This window comes from Tachypleus tridentatus, chromosome 13 (assembly GCF_004210375.1).
Source record: "Tachypleus tridentatus isolate NWPU-2018 chromosome 13, ASM421037v1, whole genome shotgun sequence".
Taxonomy (NCBI): domain Eukaryota; kingdom Metazoa; phylum Arthropoda; class Merostomata; order Xiphosura; family Limulidae; genus Tachypleus; species Tachypleus tridentatus.
The window spans coordinates 51,825,944-51,852,136 of NC_134837.1; the positions used below are offsets into that span (position 1 = coordinate 51,825,944).

Here is a 26,193-nt window from a genome sequence, read left to right on the forward strand (position 1 = left end):
CTTTCTTGCTGGTTTGATAATTATTGAAGTTATGTGGTTAAACAACATCATACAAAAACTAAAGTTTTTCAAAGGAACCAACAATACTGAACAAATGTTTATCACAATATCAAATTTAACTGTAAACCATTGAAAAAAATAGATTTTTTTTATCACACTAATGTCCATAGAACACGAATACGTATAGATGTGTTTGTGTGCGTGGTGGTGGTGATGATGGGGTGCAGGAGTCTGAAATGGAAAAAAAATCTTCAAATTTGTTACACATGCAACTTTTAATACATAAAATTAACCAGAATAAAAAAATGAAAGCACGGTTAATGTAAATGTAAAACGTACAGTCAGTGAACAAAAACTCTACCTAAAACAACAATAAATACTTTCATATCCCACAATCTCAAGTTACATAACAAATGGGATTTATAATGCGGTAACAGACATTTCTTTTTACTAATTAAGTGATAACTTTAACTTGCCAAGTGAAGGATTATTATATTCCATGGACTTGTCTTCTTATATTTTCATAGTATGTTAACTTTTATTTCAAATAATGTAATGAAATATATTCGAACATTAGCAAACTGATAAATAACCGCTAACAACTTAATAGTTGCAGTAATTGAAGAAATAGAATTTCTCACGTATTTACAAAATTTAAACGAATATTTGCATCGTCAAGAACAGCTATTAAGTGCACCAAGTTGGAACTTTTGTCTAATACACTTTCAAGGGCTCGTTTATAGTGCATTAAATGTTATAGAATACCCTTTTAACGACAAGCCTATTTAAGTACCTATATTTTGTGCTCTGGATCTGTGCAAAGAATACAAGTTGGGATTTATGTTTCATCTTTCCAACTTCTTCAGTTTCTCCAGTAAGTCCTTTTACCAGTTTCCCTCTCATTTCTCCATTATAAACAGTTCTCGTATCACTTCAGGCTTCAAAGCACCTCTTTCATATCTAACAGTTGGTTATACAATATTCGAGAGTTCAATATTCAAAGTGCAGGAGTCCTGTTTTCAGTAGTTTTCTCCTTCACTCTGATTTCTGCTTCAGACTCCAACAGTGCTCCATCAGTTTTGAATAGTTGTTTATATCACATACGAGAGATCCTTCTTTCATGCATAAAAGTCTTGTTTTCAACAGTTTCTCTTTCTCTCATTTTAATTATTCCTACCGTTTCAGTGTTATAATTCACATTTTAAATAGTTCATTACTCCACTTCCCTCTCACACTTTTGGTAATTTGTTTCTCACTTTTAAATGTTTTTTTTCCTTCATATTCGCTCCAGCTAGTTATCGATAAAATATCTAATACGAGCAATTATTTTAAAATCATGGAAGTAACTATAACTCGTGAGAACTAAAATCTAAATCGATGATGGAAAGTCCTAAAAATTTAAAAGTTATTAAAAGAAAAGAAAAAAAGTAACTCTCTCTACGATATAAAATATTATTTTCGGTATATACATGAAAATACTATTTAAAGGACACAAATATTACAGTTGCTGTAATTTATTGAACAGGTTTTTATCCTTGTATACACACAGAGAAAGAGAGAGAGACACACAAAACACAAAAGTTTCGTTACAACAATTATATTAATATTCATATCATAAGAACGATTCAGGTAATACGAGTGCTTCAAGTTTTATGTCTAACCGTCTAAAATGTGGATTTGAAACATAAACATTAAACTGTTTCTACAGCTTGGGTTAGCTGCTATATCCACCGCGGGGAATTGAAACTCAGATGTCAGCGTTGTAAGCCCATAAACTTATCGCTCTACCACCGGGGGATAAAATACAAACAGAAACACTAGAATGTTTCTTCAGCCACGATAGGAAGCATGTTAAACATTTAGTTCAAAGCTTTCCAATGCCTCCACTTGAGGAAGTATACAAAGATTGAATGGTTAATTTCTGAAGTAAATAATACCATTTTACCAACTTTTAGCTACAACTTTCTATTTCAAAAGAAAAACAGAATTTCTAAAGAACACAAATATTTGCACTTTTTTATCGCGTCATTTCTCTCTACTAATTCTAAATAACAAAAATTTAACGGTTTCAAGCTGAGGAAATAGTTTCCGTTAATCTCGTTTGAAAACAGTGATTGTCCAAAACGTTAAAAACTTTATATGATAATACATGAGAATTGTTTGTTTTACTTTTTTCCTTCTTTCTGTGTATTTTCTACAATAAAAAAGCTAATCACTTGTATCAGTGACATCAACACCTTATATGTCGTCATTATTACACATCCCATTTTAAAATAATATTATTTTTGGTCTCTACAATGAACTTATCTTCACAGTGAAATAATTTACTTTAAATTAGAAAAAAAGAAAAAGATTTTTTATAGTTTTACATTTTCTTCCATTTGTCAAGTAGAAACATTCTGAACAGAAAAGATTCTTCGTTATTCTTAGTGTAAATATGCTTGGTAGTTGACTGGAAATCCACGTTTCGAAAGTGAGATGACTCGTTGCTTTCAGCGGAGATTTGCTTAGTGACTTGATGTCTTCTGTTGCGTGATAACTGGTATTCATTTAGATTAGAAGGTGTTTTTTTTCACATTTGTTACACCACAGAGACATCACGAGTTTAGGCGATACAATGGATTCGTGTGTCAACTAGTGTGAAAATAAGTATTGGACCCTAATTCTTTATTTCCAAATATCACACAATCACTATGTTTTATAATTAGTTCTTCAAACTAATTTTCGTTGTAGGTACTAAGCTTGTCTTATTTTTTGGTCACAGTACCAAGTGTAAATTTGAGTTTGGCCAGCAAAGATCTATCACAGGAGTTATAAATGTGTAATAATATATGTTTTCATACGACATCTGATTGCGATTGGAAAGTCCTCTTATACTCTTATACTGTACACAAGAAGGAGCTAACGTAATTGGCTCCACCCTCTGGATACCTAATGTTCTCATATTGTGGGTTTTAAGCTGAGACTTGGTGAGAGAGATTGCGTTACGAACATCGCATTGAAACTTTCTGGGTTCTTTTGTTCTAAGTTTTAGTTTTATGAAAATTAGAGCTAGAATCAGTTAGTTCGTTATTAAGTTGTTCGTGGTCAAGAGTAATGGCGACCATTTTATCGTCTTTTTGCTTCACGGTCATTTGGTTATCACTTGACAAGTCACACAAGGAAGAATTGTTAGGTTGGTCACTAGTGACGTTAGCTGAAGGTACAGAGTCTTTTAAATGGCGAGTTTGGACGTGTTTATCTAACAAATATTCTACATGAAAATTCTCACCGCACAAGCTACATGGGTATTGTTTCTTGTGCGTGTTCAAATGTTCTCCAAGCAGGACTTCTGTTGAAAAGCTCTTGCTGCATAAAAGGCAATAGAATTGGCGAAGCTGGAACAAGTGCGCCACCTTAACGTGAAACTGGAAGTCTAATTCTGAGCAAAACACGGCGTTACAGGAAGTGCATTTTAATGCAATGTTCTCGTGACTGTGCTTCATAGAAAAGTGAGTCTGAATACTCACCTTGGAATCAAACAATTCTTTACACAGTGAACATCTGTATAGGGAAAGAGCATGGATTTCCAGGAGGTGCTTTTGAAGTTCGTCTGCTTTTGAGAATAGTTTCAAACAACACTGGCAACCATACTCTGTTGTTTTAGCCAAGAAATGATTGATCATGTGATTCCCTAACTGTTCTTCTGTGAGAAATGAGCTGCGACACTCTGAACATTTATACATCTGATTTTCAGTATTTTGATGATTTTCCTGGTGCATTTGGAAAGTTTCAAAATCCGGAAATGCGGTGTTACATTCAGCATACAACAGAGGTAGTGAAAATGGAGTAAACTTGCATGTTTTTCCTTCTGTGTTAATAGATCCATGATTAAGGGTTTTACTAGATTTATTGTTTACATCATTCTGATGTGAGCTGTTCTTGGACTTAGAAACATTCGAAGTTAATACAGGAGTTTCATGTACTGTTTTCACATGTTCGGTCAGCTGAGCTGCACTGGAAAATCCCATGGTACACTGTGAACAGTGAACATTTTCATGCGCAACAAAGTCAAAGGCACTAGTGGTATGGACATCGATCGAATGTTTTTGAAGTTTATATAGGTCATTAAATTTGATATGACAATACTGGCAGTTAAACCGTCTATTTAAACTCTGAAGCTGGATGTGTTCTAAAACGTCTACTCGGGAGAGATGAAAGAAATCTTTACTAGGGGGCACGTGAATAGCTTGAACGTGAAGCTGTAGGGCTTCCAGGGAAGAGAAGCTTGATTTCGAGCAAAATCCACATTCTAATTTTGGAGATAACGAATTAACTTTGGATTTTCCATGGAGATTTTTCCTTCTTGTATCCTCGTGGCTCTTTTAAAGAAAAAAAACACGCATGTGGTTTGAAACATTGAGGCACAAGGTGGTAAAATAATACAGTTGTTAATATAACTCTATTATTTTTTTAAAGAAAAATCGAAAGGTATCTTTGAAATCAATACGACGTACATAAAGATACATCTGTATATGAATTAAAAATAAATATCAGTAGTTATCTGAGATTCATTGGATTTTAAAAATTTGAAACCAGTACTTTAAGAAATACTTTATCTAAATCAACGAGGTTTGAGATGCCCAAAAAAAAATCAAGGGGATTCGGAATCAGTAGCTTAACTCATATCTGCTGAAGGGTTCAAGGAAAAGGCCTAGCAAAGAAAGATATCTTATAAAGACTTGGTTAAAATTAAATATATTACTCTAGAATACCAGAAAAAAAATAATTATTAGTTCAAAATATTTTCTTAAGAAGATAGTATATTAGAATTACAGAGGGCAAATGTTAGGGTTTTAATATTTGTTTGGAATTAAGCACAAACTACAAAATGGGCTATCTGTGCTGTGTCCACCATGGGTATCGAAACTCGGTTTCTAGCGATGTGAGTTTGCAGACATTCCGCTGTGCCTCTGGTGTGGGGTTTTAATGATTAGAATTAACTATATGGCTGATAATTTACGCTGATTCACATTGACGTTACTTATATCCTCACTGGAGGTAGTTTCGTAAATCAGCTTTAAATCTAACTTTCCCAAGAGAGATATCTGGATTATTTGTATGTCATTGTTTATAGTGCAACGTTACACAATAATCTACCTGCATTCTGCCTGGCACAGGAATCGAATCCCACATTTTTGTCTTGTATGCTTGATGATCCATCGAGGTACAAGTAAGAGCTTAAAATTAGATTTGCGAAGCCAATATTAACTAAGCCTAACAAGTTATTGTTTAATGAAGTCTTGGTTGAAATCAGTTTCAAAACTTAAAAGTACACTGGTTAACAATGGAAGTATTGTAATTGGTAATGTAAAGCTTTTTTGTGGCTTAGAATATACAATAACTAAGAGAGGGCCACTAGAAACAGCTTTGAAATTAATATTAAGTCTAATAACTGAATGTACACTGCTTGACAAAGTAGACATTGAAATTAACTTTTATTAACTCCATTTGAGGCCTAACATGATGTTTTGTTTTCTTGGAATAGTTGTAATTATGAGTCATAATTTATAAAAGCTGATCACCTGCAAAACTGCTATTGTATCAGCCCCAGTTGTAGTTAAAATGAGACCTAAAATTATCACATTAACGCTTTAATTTATGCATATCAAACATTCTAAACGAAGCGGGTCTAATTTTCAGACATAGAAATGCTATAATCACCTTTTTATGCTCGAGGAAGTCATCAGTGCTGTGGAATGTCTCTTGACATGAGGAACATTTGTGCTGGTTTTCCGTACGGTGGTGCTGTTTCAAATGTGCTTTTAATGCATCGAAGGACGGACACACTAAACTACAGAATACGCAGCAATAATTCATGTCGTTTGAGTTTTCACAGTGAGATTCAGTGTGATTCTGAAACGAGAAAGCGAGTTCGCAGTCGTTATAAATGATATACCGATGCAATTAAGACAAGTTACATAGTTAAAGATGGTAATACATCTCGAAACACATGTTTCAAACCTGTTATTTTACATTTCTAATTACTGCTTAAGATAGGCGATAAATTATTATTAGTTTTCTATATGCGAACAGCATTAAAAGAACAGAAAACATCACGTGTATCAATGTGATGAAATCTTTACACGAGAAAAAAACAACTCCGAGCCGTGTGTTGAATGGGTATAAGTAAAATATTTCGTACAAAATGTGTAATTTTACCTTTATAACAGTAATATCGTACATTTTATGAATATCATTGTAACCGAGTTTATCTTGAAGTTATCGTGTCAAAAATGAAAATCAGGGACATTGAAAATTATTTAGTTTTAACCAGAAATTAAATTATTCTTAAAATATGCCCAAAGATATTTTTATGCAGACGTTTTAAAGGATTTTATAAGATTAAAGATCAAACAACTTTCTGTTTCATACGCCTAATATACTGGCATAAAAAAAGAAGTTGAATTCACCCATTTTGAGTCTTTTTAAAGGGGGGCATAACCTACAAAAAACAACAACATAATTTTGGGGTTTGATCAATTACTCGGTCGTATTTTGATCACTACATATCGTATTTGGTGGATAGATATTTTTCTACAGGTCCCATACATGGACAAACAATCATGACGGTTTTACCTATTTTTAGTAATTATAGGAGGGGTCAAGATTTCACCTAAAGCATGATTTTATGTTGTTCTTTTTTTGACAATTAATTTGTTAAATTTAGATGAAATTTGTTAAAGATACCTTTTTACAGGTCTCATGTAGAGACAAAAACAATTCTGGAAATTTTGTCTTTTGCTTAATTTTTCAACGATAAAAGTACAATTTCGGTTTTTACGGACTATTCATGTGTATGTGATCCAACTTACATTTGATTTGGTACAAAGACACCTACTTCCCAAACACTGATGTAGACACTTTTGGATTTTGCTGGTGTCAAAATTGGCTATACTGGAATTGCGTGGCGATACATGTTGTATTCGCCTGCGAGAGTTGGCTTCTGTATTTAATAATTAAAATATCCAAAACATTCCTCGCCACATTAATCGCAGTTAAAGCATATATTCGCAGTCGGTTAAGATTTTCTCAGGTTACTTTAAACTCAACCATATTCAATTAGTTAACATTTTTACAATTCACTCCTGGTATCCTCTGAAGTAAATATTGAGTCAAAGCTAGTCGTAAAACAACATATGGCCTGTCCTGAATTACATTTTTCTTCAGAAAAGAGATCTTTCACCGTTTTAACTTGTCTCCCCTGTCTAGGCCATGTTTATCAGTCCACTCAACTGTTGCCTTTGAGTTTAATGTTATCACATCGGACTAATTTGCTCGTGTTTTTTTTTGTCTTTTATATGAGAAGGAACATAAAAAATATTGTTTCAATTTTACTGATAATTACACTTTTTCATATGATCAATGACATCTTTAATGACTCTTAATAAAAGATATTGAACCAGAAGAATGCAATATACATTTTTTAATAATCATATTTTAACACAATGTAAAGATTCATAAACAGCCAGTTAGTCGGAACTATATAGTAGTGATTTAATAACTTTCTCCTCTTAACAGTTAATAGAGTTGTGAAATCACCTGCAACTATTGAAAAAAGATTCAATATTAAAAAATAAGTTGATAATAGGAGTCTGCAAGTGTAACAAGGACTAATCACAATATATAGGAACGATGTTCCAAATCATCTTGTGTCTTTGGAACAACTAGTTGATCTTGTTCAGCTGATGGCTGTGGTTATATAGCGCTTCCAAACACAGGGGGCCCAGCATGGCCAGGTAGTTAGATCGTTCCACACGTAACCTGAGGGCTATGGGCTCTAATCCTCATCACACCAAACATGCTCGCCCTTTCAGCTGTGATGGGATTATAATGTTACGGCCAAACCCATTATTCATTAGTAAAAAAGTAGCCGAAGAGTTGTCGATGGGTTGTGATGACTAGCTTCCTTCTCTCTAGTCTTACACTGCTAAACTAGACACAACTACCGCGGGTAGCCCTCGTGTAGCTTTACGCAAAATTCATAAATGAACAAACAAAGAAACTAGACAGGATTTTTCAGTGTAATAAGGTTTTGGAACGGACAGCGAGTTCAATCTTGAGAGACTAGACATAGATCTTCCACTATGTGTGAATGATGTCAATTAAGGAGACTAAGAACACAAAAAACTTTATTGGAACTGTATCTGGACACTTGAGAGTGTGTCTTTGAAAGTTTTGCTCCAGTTTCTTTATCCATATTTTTTCGTGAAAATAACTTGATTTTAAGGCGTGTGCCTCAAAACGTGTGAACGTTTGATTTGTGAGCCTTCCTCAACTTCAAATCCTTGGTTATTATGTTGGTGAAGGTACCATAAGACGTCAATCTTACTGCAATGAATTTTGAATCAGAGGGTTTCCTTTTGCAACCAAAGACCTCACTTTTCAGATCAGAGCTTTATTGCGGATTTACCTGAGAACTCATTTTCGAACTTACCGTTGTTCTAAACTCTACAGATGGAGTTTTTATGCCTTTATAACTCTCTGCAGCGTTCTGTGTTATTTGGTCCCATAGTCTTACCATAGGAATACCGGTCTTCATAAGCAGTTGAGTTACAATGATCCAACCATAAGACGTGGGGGCATCGCACTATCGAACGGTCGGGAATTTGAAGTGAAATTAGGTGCTTAATATATCTTCCATGATGCCACAGTCTCATCTGCGGCACTGCTTTAGAATTGACAAATAATTCTCATAAAGTGTGATTAATTTTTTGTATAATGCGGTTTGCCACGACCATAGAGAACATAGTTTGCAATCTGAAGAAATGTAGCGCTAATAAACAAGAGTAAAATACGGTATAATGTATTAAGATGCTGTATTTTGAATACGATGATATTAAAATCCTACCTTTAGCTCCTGAGACGAGCCGAATGACTTGGAGCAATACAAACAATGGAAGTCTAGTAATGTTGGTGGAATACTTTCGTTTTTTTTATGGCTTTGCATGTGCGAGGTGAGGGCAGCTGCAGTGTTGTACCCACGGTTACAGAAGGTGCACTGGAAAGGCTTAGCGATGTCGTGGGTCTTCATGTGGATCTTCAGATGGTCACTTCGGGAGAAAGCCGACTCGCAATGCTGACAGCGATACCGCTTGTCACCCGTGTGCAGCTTGATGTGTCGATCGCGGCTCCTTTTGTGCTTAAACAGGCGTTGGCAGTAGTCGCATTTAAACTGCAATACACCGCTGTGTATCTGCAGAATTTTAAGGTCATATTGATCAGTTAGTACACAATCACTGTTCTGAAAGAAGAAATGCAAGTTAAAAAACAAAAATATTTAAATCATTAATAATTTGCAACAGCATCTGCAGACGAACGACAGAAGGTGTACATGTGCAACTTGTTCTGTTTCCATATAGACAGGCCCGGCATGGCCAGGTGGGTAAGGTATTCAACATGTAATCTGAGAGTCGCGGGTTCGAATCCCCGTCACACCAAACTTGCTCGCCCTTTCAGCTGTGGGGTCGTTATAATATGACGGCCAATCCAACTATTCGTTAGTAAAAGAGTAGCCCAAAAGTTGGCGGTGGGTGGAAAGGGCGAGCATGTTTAGTGCGACGAGCATTCGAACCCGCAACCCGCAGGTTACGAATCAAGCGCCTTAACTACCTGGCCATGCCGGGCCACAAATTATGATGGCTTATAATTATGTGATAGTTCTTGTTCTGCAAATTTTTTTTCCTGGCAGATATAAATTATCTCGCTTAGTCATTTTCAGCACACTAATGATTCATTATAAAACAACTACGGCGTGTGTTTATGATGGAAACAAAATAATGCAAAAACAAAGTGCAAATATGCCTCGTATTGTCGCACACAAACACGTTCGATTATCGCTTCAAACAGCGGCTCAACCGGAAAAGAAATGATACGTGACTTTCCATCGCCGTGGAAATAAACAAGTAAGAAAAAATCAAAATGAAACTGAGAAAACAAAATTTCATTCTTATAAACAAAATTTAAATCCATAAAATCAAAATCACAAAAAACAAACAAAATATTTATCAAATGAAAAAGACAGAGGTTAAAAGAACAACTTGTTTTAGAATTTCGCGCAAAGCTACTCGAAGCTCTGTGTAAAAGAACAAACTAAACAAAATAATAAACCGATGTCCCCAACAGACTTTCATAAGTACGAACACTCGATTCTCTTACGAGAAATATAATATCAAGCTTGTACGTAGAATGTTTATAAAACTGTTCCTATTACGCAAAGTACAATCAATATGCAACGCATGCTAATAGTATATATATATATATATATATGTATATATTTTTTACATTACAGAGATAGAGGGCGCGGCCAAACTGCCTCGAACTCCCCTGCGTACGTGCGTAAATATCTGTCTAATCTGAAACACTTTAGGTGTGAAAAAAAAAAGGATTAAGTGTGCGGCTTAAAAAAAATGAAATAAAATTTGGCAGCTTAACTGATAGCTACACTTTATAGCATTGATAACAACTGTACAGCATATATTCATTTATTATTCAACTAGGCCGCCTATTTTGTTTTACCAGTCATAATGCCCCACGTTGAACAAGATCTTAGCTTGACTAACTGATATTTAAATGAATGTTTGTTGTAAACTTCTTACCAGTGCTATAACTGTAGTTACCACTTTATCCGCTAGTTTTCATTAAATTCCTTCAAGTCCCACACTCAAACTTTTTTGCTGCCCTTTTTACTAGATATCATGAATTTTTGTCAAAACACAGCAGGCTCGGCATGGCCAGATGGTTAAGGCACTCGATTCATAATCCGAGGGTCGCGGGTTCGAATTCTCATCACACCAAATAGGCTCGCCCTCTTACAATGTGACGACATTCCCACTATTCGTTGATAAAAGAGTAGCCCAAGAGTTGGCGGTGGGTGGTAATGACTAGCTGCCTTTCCTCTAGTTTTACACTGCTAAATTAGGGATGGTTTGCGTAGATAGCCCTCGTGTAGCTTTACGCGAAATTCAAAACAAACAAACAATCAAGACACATGAACAAACTACAGCAAGTAAGAAAGTGACACGCGATAGTAACTCACATTAACTTTAGAATCGCAACCATATTATTCGGGAACAGACCTTTAGTTTACAGAACTTACTATATTCTTTATAATATAAAGTGATAGTCTTCATCTTTAAAACAAAGGTAACAGCTTACTTTATAGTAACGCCATGGAATTTAGATTAACGGTTTATTGTCATCACCTCCGCGCAATCGGTACAACCATATCAAGCATCATTATTTATGCGAATCGCTTAAGCTAATATCACGAGACGCTCTTTAATTAGGACAGTTTCATAAAATTTAGTATATTTTACTGAAAAGTTGAAAATGAATAATTAATAATCACCGTCCACGCGTACGATTCTTTAAGAAAATCTGTGCTAGAAACTGCAAATCAAGTTTGCTTGTCCTAACGTCCTTTCACCTTATAGTTTTGTTGCTCTATATCAGGCATCTTTAATCAGAATAACAAAAGGAAATGAAAAGTAATCCACCTTTACTTTTATTGAAGCTGCAGTAAAAATGTTAGACTGATAGCTTACATGACATTTAGCAAAGACAAGCGCAAAATGTTTCGTCAAACTTGAGCGGTTTTTGTTGAATATCTTTACACGAAACTTATATTTACACTAAATTTGATTCTTAATTGTAGGTTGTAAAGATCTATCAGTGTTCTAAAATTTAAAAAAAAAATCCATAGAAGTTACGTATGTTTTTCTATCAGGTAAAATTTACGTACTTTTGGTGTGAAACAAAAAAGTCCAGCAGAGCATATCTACGGAAAATCTGTGACAGCTTGAATTACCAAAGTCCGTGGCAAAGAAGGTGGAAAATCGCTAAACTATCACTTCTCTTAATAACACAGTATGTTATGCAGCAGGTTGGTCTGGCCGCACAACAAACTATGGTTTGTCAAGACGTTTTCCTTGCCCTCTGAATTTTACCGCTTTTAGCGCATGCCTACATCGCGTATCTGCTAAACTCAGGCCTTACACTATGTAATGAGTGACTTGAGCTAAGCCTGTATATTAGGGAAAAAATATTATAACAGGGAATTGTTTTAACAATATTCCAGAGTAATGTAGTGATAAAACACAGTCACCACTAAGAAATAGTAGAATTAGAAACACAAATAAAGATAAAGAGAGTTAGAGTTTTTTTACAATTTTCAAATTGTTCCCTAATTATTATTGTTTATTCAAACATGACTACCAGTATCAGCGAAGTTAATCTTATGTGTGTAAAAGCGGTATTTATATAAGTATATGACTTGGTGAAAACTTCAAATAAAGCATCATTTTAATTCCATCGAACATTATATCGTTATCATTTTTGTGGTTTTTAAACTCTATTAAAGAAACTCCATCTTTAACATTGCGATCTTGTACTCCTAGGGATCCGTTAACCACAGTTAGAGAATCGCAACTCTAGATCAATGTTTATGATCAGAAATATTAAGTTTTAATAACAAAACAAGGGGTGAGGGACAGAAAGTGAGTTCGTTACTTACTTGCTCGTGCCTTGTTAGAAAACTGACACGTGGGAAACTCTTATCACAATACCGGCAACAATAGGAAGTGCTGTTTGTTCTTCTGACAGTGTAAGCTACGTCATCCTCTCGGTCTGAAGGCACGAGGACACTCATTAAGTTATTTGGAAGATCGGAAGTTTCTTTGCAATTAGGAACTTTAGTTTCACTGGTTAGCCCTAAAAATATCAGATTATTGTTAAGTTGCAGGATAAAGTTATTATATAATTATCTTTTATAGTTTTATAACTTGCTTTTAGTGTTCTTTTTATGAAAACCGCAGGCTGGGAATTACACTTGTTTATTTATTTTTAGATAAAAGCTTTAAAATGATGAGTTATGACAAACAAAGCTACAATGTTGTAATGACATTCTCAAAGATGGTAAAATAATGGTAATTAATGATGAGTTATGACAAACAAAGCTACAATGTTGTAATGACATTCTCAAAGATGGTAAAATAATGGTAATTAATGATGAGTTATGACAAACAAAGCTACAATGTAATGACATTCTGATGGTAAAATAATGGTAATTAATGATGAGTTATGACAAACAAAGCTACAATGTTGTAATGACATTCTCAAAGATGGTAAAATAATGGTAATTAACGATACTGAAAAACACAAAACAAAATTAAATACATTACAAAATATCCAAAGAGCACACTGGCATGAATACAGATTGTATTGCTTAAAACACAATCTGGAGAATTCGGATTTATATTAACAATTGTAGTAAGACTAATCAAATAATTCTCAGCTACATTAAAATGCTTAACGCTGTTTACAAAATAAGCTGTAAAGCTCGAAGTGACATTAAGAACAGTTAGTACAATTTATCACCAAAAAGAGCTTATAAACATTGAAGAATAACTCACACAGTTTAGAAAATAGCCCGATGATTGCAGAGAGACGTTAAGAATGGTTAACATAATTTAAAATAGACCAAATAATTCACACTGACAATGAAGAGGCCCGGCATGGCCAAGCGCGTAAGGCGTGCGACTCGTAATCCGAGGGTCGCGGGTTCGCGCCTGCGTCGCGCTAAACATGCTCGCCCTCCCATCCGTGGGGCGTTATAATGTGACGGTCAATCCCACTATTCGTTGGTAAAAGAGTAGCCCAAGAGTTGGCGGTGGGTGATGATGACTAGCTGCCTTCCCTCTAGTCTTACACTGCTAAATGAGGGACGGCTAGCACAGATAGCCCTCGAGTAGCTTTGTGCGAAATTCCACACAAACAAACAAACAAAAGACAATGAAGAATGGTTAGTATAGTTTAAAAGTAGTCTAAATAGCACAAAATGACATTAAGTGTTCAAATGCATAATGAGCATTAAGACATTAATAATATTTAACAAATTTAAAAAAAAAAACAGAAAAGCGAAATTAACATTAATAATGGTTAGCAGATATTATAGACTAACCACAGTGACTCACACTATGATGAATAGTGCAGATGAAGAGTTAATAATAAGTGAATGATTCAAACAGTTTTTAGAAGAAAGAAAAGGGTTAATACAAATAAGAAAAAGTAATTCACGATAATGTTTTCAGATACTAACATAAGTTATTCACAAGCAAAGATAGACAAGTCACGTGACTTTATTAATAATATAACTTTTACCACATACCTTTCGAAATATTATCTTATTTAGATATTATTAGATTAATACTTTCTAGGTTAGTTACGAGTGATTATAAATACTGATAACACATTTACTCAGTCTGACGAAGTGAATACACACACTGGTGAGCGTGTTTACCAGTTCTCAGTCTGACGGAGTGAATACAGACAGTGGTGAGCGTGTTTACCAGTTCTCAGTCTGACGGAGTGAATACACACACTGGTGAGCGTGTTTACCAGTTCTCAATCTGACGGAGTGAATACAGACACTGGTGAGCGTGTTTACCAGTTCCCAGTCTAACGGAGTGAACAGAAACACTGGTGAGCGTGTTTACCAGTTCTCAGTCTAACGGAGTGAATACAGACAGTGGTGAGCGTGTTTACCAGTTCTCAGTCTAACGGAGTGAATACAGACAGTGGTGAGCGTGTTTACCAGTTCTCAGTCTAACGGAGTGAACAGAAACACTGGTGAGCGTGTTTACCAGTTCTCAGTCTAACGGAGTGAACAGAAACACTGGTGAGCGTGTTTACCAGTTCTCAGTCTGACGGAGTGAATACAGACAGTGGTGAGCGTGTTTACCAGTTCTCAGTCTAACGGAGTGAACAGAAACACTGGTGAGCGTGTTTACCAGTTCTCAGTCTAACGGAGTGAACAGAAACACTGGTGAGCGTGTTTACCAGTTCTCAGTCTGACGGAGTGAATACAGACACTGAACAAGCACATAGTGAGACGATACATACGACGCTTACTATTTAACATATTTTATGTTGCTGTATTTTATATTAAAAAATGATGCCAGACAAAAGCCAATTTTTACGTTAAATATCAGACTTAAAAAGAGGCAATATATCTGGTACTTACCAGTGAACTCGTTTTGTGTTAGAGATATCCTGCGATGCGTTCAGAAGTAGACAAACCACCAAGGGACTCTTAGAAACATGTACCTCTTTAGATAAAAGGAAAAATCAATTTATGGTTATCTATGTATAAAGGAGGATAGGATTATGGTATCATGAAACCAGTAAAAACCTACCAGATATAGGTTCCACATCTTTCATCCTGCGTCTAACTACAGTTTCTACTGCACTGACTTGGCTCGTTTGCACTCATATTATTAACAAACCTGGGTGGGACAACGTTTGGCAATTGGCTATTTCTCCTATGTACTTGAGATGTGTTTGTGCGTGCGTGACGCGAGGTATAGGAGGAAATTACACTGGGATAACCCAAGCTAGAATGATACAGCTTGCTGAAAAACGATGTAGGCGACACTTGATTAACCATGCTACCGATTTTCACACTTCACTGGTAATGTTTCAGCATAGGTCGGTAAGATAAGACCAAGACGTGTTCACTTTAGGCCCATGTAGATTTATCGCACAAAGCAAAATGATGTTGTAAAATCCCTAACAGATATAAGACATGGTCAGTTATATACTCTTGTCTCTAGAGTCCACAAAAGTTTAACATAATTGCCGTTGATGCATGTTCATAGGCAAATTTATTTACTCTTAAGATCTTAAAGATAATGAGCAGTTTTTTTTTTTTTTGAGTTTGGTATTTATATAATTATAACCTACCTTCTAACATGTTATTAAAAATATAATTTAATTCACCTGCAAAGTTTACTAGATTACAACTGCAATAACAAAGTAAGAAAAATGCCGTGTTTGAAATAATAACCAACAGGAACAAATAAAAAAAAAGTACTAAGTTTGAAATAACAACCAACAGGAACAGATCAAACAAAAATACCGTATTTGAAATAACAAGCAATAGGAACAAAACAAACAGAAGGATCAAGTTTGGAAGGACAACCAACAGGAACAAAGCAAACAAAAAATACCAAGTTTGAAATGACAGCCAATAGGAACAAAGGAAACAAAAGCCGAGTTTGAAACATGACAAATATGATCAAACTAAATAATAAATACCGAGTTTGAAACGACAGCAAACAAGAACCAAACAAACAAAAGTTTGAAGCGATAAAAGTAAAAAGAAACACAAGTTTCTAGAGTAAAACTCAGATGGGCTGACACACAATCATTGCGTAAATAGCAAAGAGACCAAACCTGTCGTAAATCAGTTGTGATCACAGTTCCTGAACAAGTGCTTTTCGTTTGTAAACTACATATCTTCCTTACAAAAGGTGTAAGTTACAAGTCACCTTTATCGTGATATACTGCCAAAACATTTTCTTTTCGTATAATACACTTCAATAAACAATGTCATGGAAATTAGAAAAATATCTGGGAATCCCCTTTCAGGCACAGTCTCTTTCCTTCAATATCCAGTAAACCAATCGTGACGTATAACTAACATGTGGTGGAAGTAATATAGTCTTTCCCAACGCACAACAGTAAAAACAATATTCTACAAACTAAGGTCAACCAATTAGGATTTTATTCCTTCTAGGAAATACATGACCCAAAGTTAAAAGATGGATGAGATTTACAGAATGTTCAGGTGCTTTATCTGAGATCAAGCTATGATATCTATGACATACTCAGATATTTTATCTAAGGTTAAACTATGACATCTACAAAATGTTCAAGTGCTTTATTTTACATTAAGCTATGATATCTATAGCATGCTCAGATATTTTATCTAAAGTTAAACTATGAGATTTACAGAATGTTCAAGTACTTTATCTAGCATTAAGCTATGATATTTATGGCATGCTCAGATATTTTATCTACGGTTAAACTATCTGTTTTATAAGATATTCAGATATTTTATTTAATGTTATTGATCTAAGCAATATACAGAATTTTCCGGTATCTTATCTAACTCTAAGGTATGATATGTACGGTCCCTCGCTGGTACAGCAGTAAGTCTACGGATTTATAACACTAAAATTAGGGATTCGATTCCCTTCGTTGGACTTGGCAGATTGCCCGATGTGACTTTGCTATCAGAAAACACACACATGACATCTATGGCGTGTTAAAATACTTCATATAATGTTAAACTATGAGATATATAGCATATTCAGATACTTTATTTAAAATTAAGCTATGATATCTATGTTATGTTTGAATACTTTATCATAGGTAAAATTATGAGGTTCAAATATTTTGAGCTATGAGATGTTACATGTTTATTATACCACCTTCATCTGATCCTGACCGGTTGAATCTTCATTACAACGGATATCTGTTAATTACCTGTCAATATTTCATAATACCAGTGTATTCCGACCTGACTTGTAAATTCTTCTTTATGGTTCTCGGTCTCACCTTAACCTCTGTTGCTTCTACCCTGAACTGTTGCTTTTGTTTATTTGTTTTCTTTTGAATTTCGCGCAAAACTACTAGAAAGATATCTGCAGTAAGCGTCACTAATTTAGAAATGATATGTTAGAGGGAAGGAAGCTAGTCAACACCATCCACCGCTAACTTTTGCGTTTCTCTCTACCAACGAACACTGGGATTGACCGTCACATTACAACAACACCATGTCTCAAAGAGCGAGTGTGTTCGGTAACGATTTTCAAACCCGTAGATTGCGAGTCGTGCGCTCTAATCAATAGCCCATACGAGGCCCTGAATTATTACTTCATAGAGTTTGGTTTTCTTGGTAAGAGAAAGTCATTCCTTTAGGGCCTGGCATGGCCTAGCGCGTTAAGGCGTGCGCTTCGTAATCTGAGGGTCGCGGGTTCGCGCCCGAGTCGTGCCAAACATGCTCGCCCTCCCAGCCGTGGGGGCGTTATAATGTGACGGTCAATCCCACTATTCGTTGGTAAAAGAGTAGCCCAAGAGTTGGCGGTGGGTGATGATGACTAGCTGCCTTCCCTCTAGTCTTATACTGCTAAATTAGAGACGCTAGTGCAGACAGCTCTCATGTAGCTTTGCTCGAAATTCTATAAAAAAAATCATTCCTTTAATAAATTCGAACAAGAGTTTCCTTTTCTGATAAACTGACTTCACGATCTCCAAGCTTGACGCTTTTCTTTGTTGAAGAATTCATCAAGATATAGAAAAGTTTCATTCTTCAAATAATGTATTCTGTTTAACATTCTATGTATATCTTACGGAACAATCGACGGAATCGGAGATGGAAAAAGAATGATTAGTAAAACACAGCGGAATGGGTGGAACTCTACATCCAGCGGGACGAAACAAGTGAACCAGCGGAATGGGTGGAACTCTACACCCAGCCAGGGAATGGGTGAAACGAAACAAGTGAACCAGCGGAATGGGTGGAACTCTACACCCAGCGGGGCGAAACAAGTGAACCAGCGGAATGGGTGGAACTCTACACCCAGCGGGGCGAAACAAGTGAACCAGCGGAATGGGTGGAACTCTACACCCAGCGGGGCGAAATAAGTGAACCAGCGATAATAATTCGTACCAGATAAATCTGCTAACGTTCATTATATTTCCGCTTATTTTATATAGTGGTCTATAAAAAATAAAACTACAAGATGGCTGTCGGTTCATTACCTATTTCTCTTGTAAGATATTTGTAAACTATTTGCGTAGAAGACGTAGCAACAGCAATTGGATCACCTAAGTAATACCCGTTGCTGTTTTTTTTCAGAACTCCTATTTTTATAATCTATTTCAAATTAGACGCTTTTCATCAACTGTAATAAATTAAACGTTAATTACAAATGAATCGTATTACTTTACAGCTTTACAACCCACATTCTATATTCAATTTTTACTTGTTGTAATACCTTTATCATAACTTTACCTGTATTGTTAAATTAAATGCCACAGATATTCTTAATGTTTGATGAATCTGGATAGTCTAATAGGTAGTGAGCCCAGACTATGAATCCAGGGATTCACGGTACGTGTCCTGTTATTGCATAAACTCAACACTCTGGAGACGTGGGTGTGTTATAATAGTAACAGCCAAATCCCACCGATAGCTTAAATGAGAGTGCTTTAAAAGTTGGCGTTAGCTACTGTTGACTATGTACTTCTCCTCCAGTCTCTCAGTTCAAAATTAGAGACGGCTATGCGTAGATAGCTCCTATGAAGTTATGATCCAAATCCTTATACATGCAAAACAATGTTTCATGTTTAGGTTATGAGACCCACAAAAATTATTATATAGAAGAAGATATACATACATACTTCAGGTTTGGTAATGGGAGATATCACATACTTCCGTTTAGTTTATTAAATGCCTTAAGACTTAAACAATGTTACTTTTTCGATATTATTGTGATTGATTAATGATTTGCTAAACGTGCACGTCTTGCAAGGTACAACCTCACAAAATTACACAAACTTTTTTAACTCGCAACTGATTGAAGCATATCCTTCATTTATTATATTTTACATAAGAGATTATCTTCAGTGACCTAAGTTTAATATTGTACGTTTTATACTGGGTGTTCTATTCTATATCTTATGTTTAATATTGCATCATTTTTATATTGGGGATTTTTTTCAATGTCCTAACTTTAATATTGTATTTTTTGGATTGAAAATTCTCAATATCCTATGTTTAATATTTGACTTATTTTTACATCGGGAATTCTATTCCGTATTCTAAAGTTAATATTAGTCGTTTACACTGAGAATCCTTTTGAATGTCCTGTATTTAACATTATGTCTTTGGGAATGGAAACTCTCACTGTCCTAAGTTTAATACTTGTACATAGGTAACATTAAGAATTACCTAATATACCACAGCATTAAGTCTACGAATTCACAACGCAAAAATCAGGTGTTCGATTCCCGTCGGTGGACACAGCAGATAGCCCGATGTGGCTGTGCTATATAAAAAAACACACACACACTCTTATATACCAATCATGGCGAAGCCATCTGATTCGACACTGAAAATTGCGCATCAACCTTCCTACATAAAAAAAAGACCTCAAGTCCTTTACATGAGTCATTAAACCCTAAATATTTCGTCTACAAAGGCTCTATATTTGTATGTGTGAGAAGGAAAGGGAATAACACCACGAGGCAACTAAGAACATGATGATATGTGGGTACAGGGGCACCTTACCTCTTCATTATTATTCATCTTAATTGCTATTTAAAAAAACCCAGAACACACATTTTGATAGTTTACAGGTTATGCTACAGATACTTATTACTGTGTTAAGTCAAGCCTAACAAGCTTAGCTGTTGGCGAAAAAGTGGCTTGCTCTACAACTTGTAGTTTCACCTTATTTGCATGAATAAGTTCACGAAGATATTTAATCTTGAGAGTTCCAAATTAAAGTGCTTTACGATGTCAACGTTGTGGCATTAAAGGTCATGAATACAGTTATCATCCTGTTTCTAGCCTGTTGTAGATTGTCAGAGCTCCTTGGTCAACATTCATATGTTAAGGGTTAACTGTGAGCTCAATTTGAACAAACAACAAAGATTAGTTCCTTATCCATTGCTCACACATGCATGCAAATTTCTAATTTATTTCCACCAAGACGGATGGATTTATAAAAACTTTCTTTACGCTTAGCTGAGTTTGCGTTGTACTCATTGCAATATACAGGGTGAGCCAAAAGTAGGTGGACAGCATTTGGAATAGGTTTATGTATCGGTTATATTCATGCAATTGTATATTATAACTATGTTGCAACTATATTATTTGTGTTATATAATTACAATTTTATAATTACATTTGTTTTAATTTAATCTGTTTTCTTTTTTTTTAGATTGTTAATAGAACCCATAATGTCAAAACTTTAAATACAGATAACAGAATATGGGTGTTAAAAGAGTATTGGAAATCTCAAAATACTGAAACCGTAAGGAGAAAGTGGGTTGAAACATTTGATACTCCAGCTCCAAAAAGACAAACCATTTACCGTATCCGTGACAAATTCGACGCCACTGGCTCAATCCTTAATGCTTGGTCGACCCAAAACAGTCTGTACAGAGAATAATAAGCAACGTGTTGCCGATGCATTTGTTCAAAGTCCAAAAAAATCCACCAGAAGAGCTTCTATGGAATTGAACATACCACAAACCTCTATTAGGCGAATTATAACGCAAATTGGGTTGAAACCCTATCGATCACAACTAATTCATGGCTTATTGGAGGATGATCCAGACAGGCGACTGCAATGTAGTGAAATTATGCTGAACAAGATTGAAGAAAACCCAGGAATTTTAGATAACATTGTGTGGAGTGATGAAGCTTCTTTTAAATTATCCGGTCATATCAATAGACATAATTGTGTTTACTGGTATAGTGAGAACATGCATTTAACATTAGAACAACAGCTAAATCAGCCTGGTGTCAATGTTTGGGGTGGTATTTCAAGTTCTGGTGTTTATGGACCATTTTTTTTGGACGGAACAATTACAGGAGATAAGTATCTCGAAATTCTAAGGAATCAAGTTGTTCCCCAGTTACAGCAACAACCTAATTTACATGACTTTTATTTTCAACAAGATGGGGCCCCTCCACATTATTCCAAAGGAGTTCGTGAGCATCTTGATGAAACATTTCCATTGAAATGGATTGGTCGAAGAGGTCCAATCGATTGGCCGGCACGTTCACCGGACTTGACCCCTATGGATTTTTTCTTTTGGGGAGTACTCAAGGAAAAAGTTTATAGTCAAAAACCAAGAAGTGTCGGTGATTTAAAAAATTACATAAGAGATGCATTTCAAGAAATTAATGCCCAGAGTGACTTGTGCAAAAATGTTTGTCGAAGCGTAAGAGGTAGACTTCAAAGCTGTGTAAATCAAGAAGGAAAACAATTTGAGCATTTGCGTTAATAAATAACATTTTATTTTCATTAATATAATTGTCTTATTACATATAGTTGTACGTATACGTGATCTCTAAATAAATGTTTTTTTACTGTCCACCTACTTTTGGCTCACCCTGTACGTATAGATGCTCGTATGTGCATGCGTGTGTATTTAAAAAGGTGAAGAAGAAAAACTGTTGTAAATATAAAGCATTCTTTTAAAACTTGACTCCTGTCTTCTTAGCACTATCTAAAGAATGGTATATCTTAGAGTGTTTGAATGTAAGGACGTTTATTAAATATTTTTTCTTATTCTGCTCATTTTAGATTACACTTTCGAGACAGTTTTTTATAAAAGCTTTACTGATATGAGAAGTATGCAATTATTTTCTCAGAAACAAAGTTTAAGAGTCATTAAATAATACAAAGAAGTAGCTTCGTTTCGTCTTTACTCACTCATTAAGTGTATCTTATTCCAAGATACAGCTTTTATAGTAAGCAAGATTGTTTGTTTTTGTATTTAGCGCAAAGCTACACGAGGGCTATCTGCGCTAGCAGTCCCTAATTTAGTAATGTAAGACTATAGGAAAGGCAGCTAACTCTTGGGCTGCTCTTTTACCAATGAATGGTGGGATTGACCATAACATTATAATGCCCCAACGACTGAAAGGACGAGCAGGTTTGGTGTGAAGGAGATTCCAATACACGACCTTCAGATTACGAGTCGAGTGCCTTAACCATCTGGCCATGCCGGGTTCTAGCAAGATTTGTATTTACAACACGTTTCGATCACTGCTGCGGTCATTATCAAGTACATAAGTTTTAACGGTAAAGAACGAATTATTATTTATACCAACGTTCAACAATCTGACAATGTATTTTTAATTCTAGAAATTATACTGGTTACCTATACATGTACATATTAAGTCGCGTGAATTGACAGACAAAAAACAAATAAAAGTGAATATACATATATAAAACAACAACAACAATAAAAACTATAGAACATGTCTGGAAGATTAGAAAAGGCTGGTAAAATAATGATGAATGGCATATGAAGATATACCTGCATATTTATTAATTGTGGATTTTTTGGTTTTATCAATAAAGTTTCTCTGATTTTTTCTTCTGTTAATGTTAGACTCATGTTTTATATGATATTCCGTTCAGAAAATCTGTGTTTGTTTTTATTAATATGCTCATGGACTTAGGAATGGATTATTGGTGTTCTTTTAATCTGATCTTCATGTTACACCCTGTTTCTCCTATGTAAAAAGCTGGGAAACTATTACACTTTATTTCTTAATTTGTAAGGAATTGCTTTAAGTTCGTTAATTTCTTTAAATACACAAATGCATATGTTTCCTTGAGACAGCTATAAGTATAGTTGAAGGATGCATAATGTCTGAGAGCTAGTTAAATGTTTTTAAATATCACAGCGTATAACTTAAGAAAAGGAATTATAAGTAGCTAAATAATACCAAACCGTGTTTATCGAAAACGTTTATGGCTATAAGTAAATAAATATTACAAAGTGTAGTAATGTTTAAGAAATAAGTAGTTACTATATAAATGCATTTACTCAGAAACAGTTATAACTGGTTAAAGAATATCATTCAGGCGGAAATTTCTCTGAAGTACTCTCTCTCATGCTGATTAAACAGTTTTATGCTGTTTTTTCAGAATCATAATTATATTCTAAAGATATTATTAGGTTATATCTGTTTTTAATTTTTATCACAATCAAATAAAAATGTTACTGCATATGAGAAATAAATAACAAAAATATGCACTTTAAACATAAACAACCTGCAATAATATTAAACTTTCTTCATCTAATTAACCGGTTCGTTAATATAAATTGCTGATAAAACCAATGATGTAACAGAACAAGCTGCAAAAATATAACATAATATTTAGAGATAACAATGGACCTATTGGTTCATCAAGTCTGTCCCATTCACTAAACTGAAACTATAAAAAACACTCAAAGCCATCCCTTATTATCCATATATATTTCTCAAGTCTTTCTTTATATTCACTTAAATGTGTTACCTCCACAACATTCATTGACAACATATATCAAAGGCAAACTACCTTGTTAGAAAAATAAAACTGCATTAGCTGAAAATGGCACCTACTCTGCCAAAATTTATATTTTTGTCTCTTAGTTCTACCATTCTCACCGTTAAGTGTAAAAAAATGATGCACCAAAACTATCAATTCCCTTGATAATCTTAAACACCTCAATCGGATCCCTTCTAACCCTTCTTTTGTCAAGACAAACAATTTCAGAGATTTTAATCCCTCTCATATAACAATCTGTCCACTCCAGTATCACCGTTGTAGCCCTTCTCTGAACCCTTTTAACAATTAAATGTCCCTTCTAAAGTAAAAGCCCAAAGCTGAACAGAGTACTTCAAACTTGGCCTAACCAGTGATCTATACAACGAAGTTCTAACATCTTTAGAATTGTATTCAATATTTCTGTAGCTATAGCCTAAAATCTTACCCTACCACTAGCAACAGCACACTGCTTGGATAGCTTAAGAGACTGATCAACCACTATTCATTTCTTTCATAACACTGATAAAGTTACTTCCATTCAAATTGCATTCAAAATATGAAACCACACAGACATTATCTTGCACTTGTCATAAATAAAACTCATCTGATATTTATTTGTCCACTTCATTAAATGATCCAAATCATTTTGCAAATCAGCAGTATTCTCTTCAAAGTTAGCAACACCCTAGACCTTAAAATCACCAGCAATAATTTATTGATATTCCTTCATCAATGTCACTGGTGCAAATCAAACAGAGCAAATGTCCTAAGACTGAGCGCAGAGATACCCTGCTTGTGACATTAATTCAGTTTGACTAAACTCCATTTTTAATAACCCTCTGCTATCTTCCATTCAGTCACTTTTCTATCCAAATTGCTAACTTATTTCTCACGCACATACAAGCCTTTTATGCGACCCCTTGTCAAATGCTTTCTGAAAATCCAGATACAACAGATACATACCTTTACCCTCGTCTACATTAGCAGTGACCTTTTCAAAGAATGTCAGAAGACTTGTAAGGCAAGATTTTCCCTTAGTGAAATCATGTTGACTATCCAATAAAACTCTAAACTTTGTTAAATGATTTTTCAAAGTATTATTTATCAGACTTTCAAAAACGTTTCCCACAACTGATGTAAGGATAATAAGTCTGTAATTACTGGGATATTTTTATAACATCCTTTTAAAAAGTAACATTAGCCAACTTTTAAACCTCTGGAACCTGCCCACTTTTTAAGGATTCACAAAAAATAGTAGCAACTGGCTCACATATCTAATCATTAACTTCCTTCAAAACCCTTGGGAAAATGTTATCTGGCTTAAAAGCTTTGTAATTTTTTCTTAACAAGTTCGAAATTAATGCCAAATGTAATCCATTCATTCTAAAGAGCTTTTCCATCACAGTGAATTGATCCCACAAATCTAAATAACCAATCTGTTCATCCTTACAAACCAACTAAGTATAGAGTTAATACTTTGTGACCCACTTATAATTTCATTCTTACAAATAATTCTCTCGACAGTATTCCTGATATAAATGGGTTTTAGCACTTTTATTTAAATGCCTTTATCAACCCCTTGTACTTATTAATTAGTTCCTCTTATCTAACTTTCCTTACATCATTAACCCCTGTGTACAGAACAAAATCTACTTTCTCTCTCTATTCCACAGACTATCCTATCCACATGATTTATCAAATAATCCTGTATAGGTATAACATCCTTAAGCTTATCAATATCCTTCTCTGCACCCTTCCTACTACAGTCCTTTTTGTAAGCTAAGGACTAAAGTTTGTTGCCCAATAGAATATTATCATTACAATAAATTCCATTATTGTTTGCCCTAATATTAGTGTTTCTAATTGATGTATTCCTTGTATGTAAAAGTTCAATTTTCTCTTGAAATCCTGCTGCTATTTTCTAAAGCTTACATTCCTTTCTATCAATTGCCTCTACTTTAACTACACAACTACAATTTGGAAAAAACTGCACACTACTCTTCCAGATACACTTTATTTATATCTCACGTCATCTTTATCTCTCAGCTACATTTTGGGATATATCTCACATAATCTTATCAGATACACTTTAGATGTATTCTACATTACCTTCTCAGCTACATTTTGAACACATTGCAAAGTAGTTTCTCGGCTACACCATGGAATATATCTTACATTATTTTCTAAGTTACGCATTGGAAAATATTCACTTTACTTTCTTAACTAAAGTTTGGAATATATTTTACCT

At 34.7% G+C, this 26,193-nt stretch overlaps 1 protein-coding gene across 1 annotated transcript; it reads right to left on the minus strand.

Annotated features, from left to right (window-relative positions):
• Positions 1-256: 256 nt before the first annotated feature.
• On the minus strand, positions 257-15,293 carry LOC143238203 (uncharacterized). The gene is made up of 5 exons (XM_076478223.1): positions 15,234-15,293; positions 12,554-12,750; positions 8,891-9,283; positions 5,704-5,895; positions 257-4,361 (listed from the first exon to the last, which is right to left on the minus strand). Exons 1-5 carry the CDS (start codon positions 15,256-15,258, stop codon positions 3,024-3,026), a joined length of 2,145 nt encoding a protein of 714 aa, XP_076334338.1. The 5' UTR covers positions 15,259-15,293; the 3' UTR covers positions 257-3,023.
• Between the last annotated feature and the right edge of the window lie 10,900 nt (positions 15,294-26,193).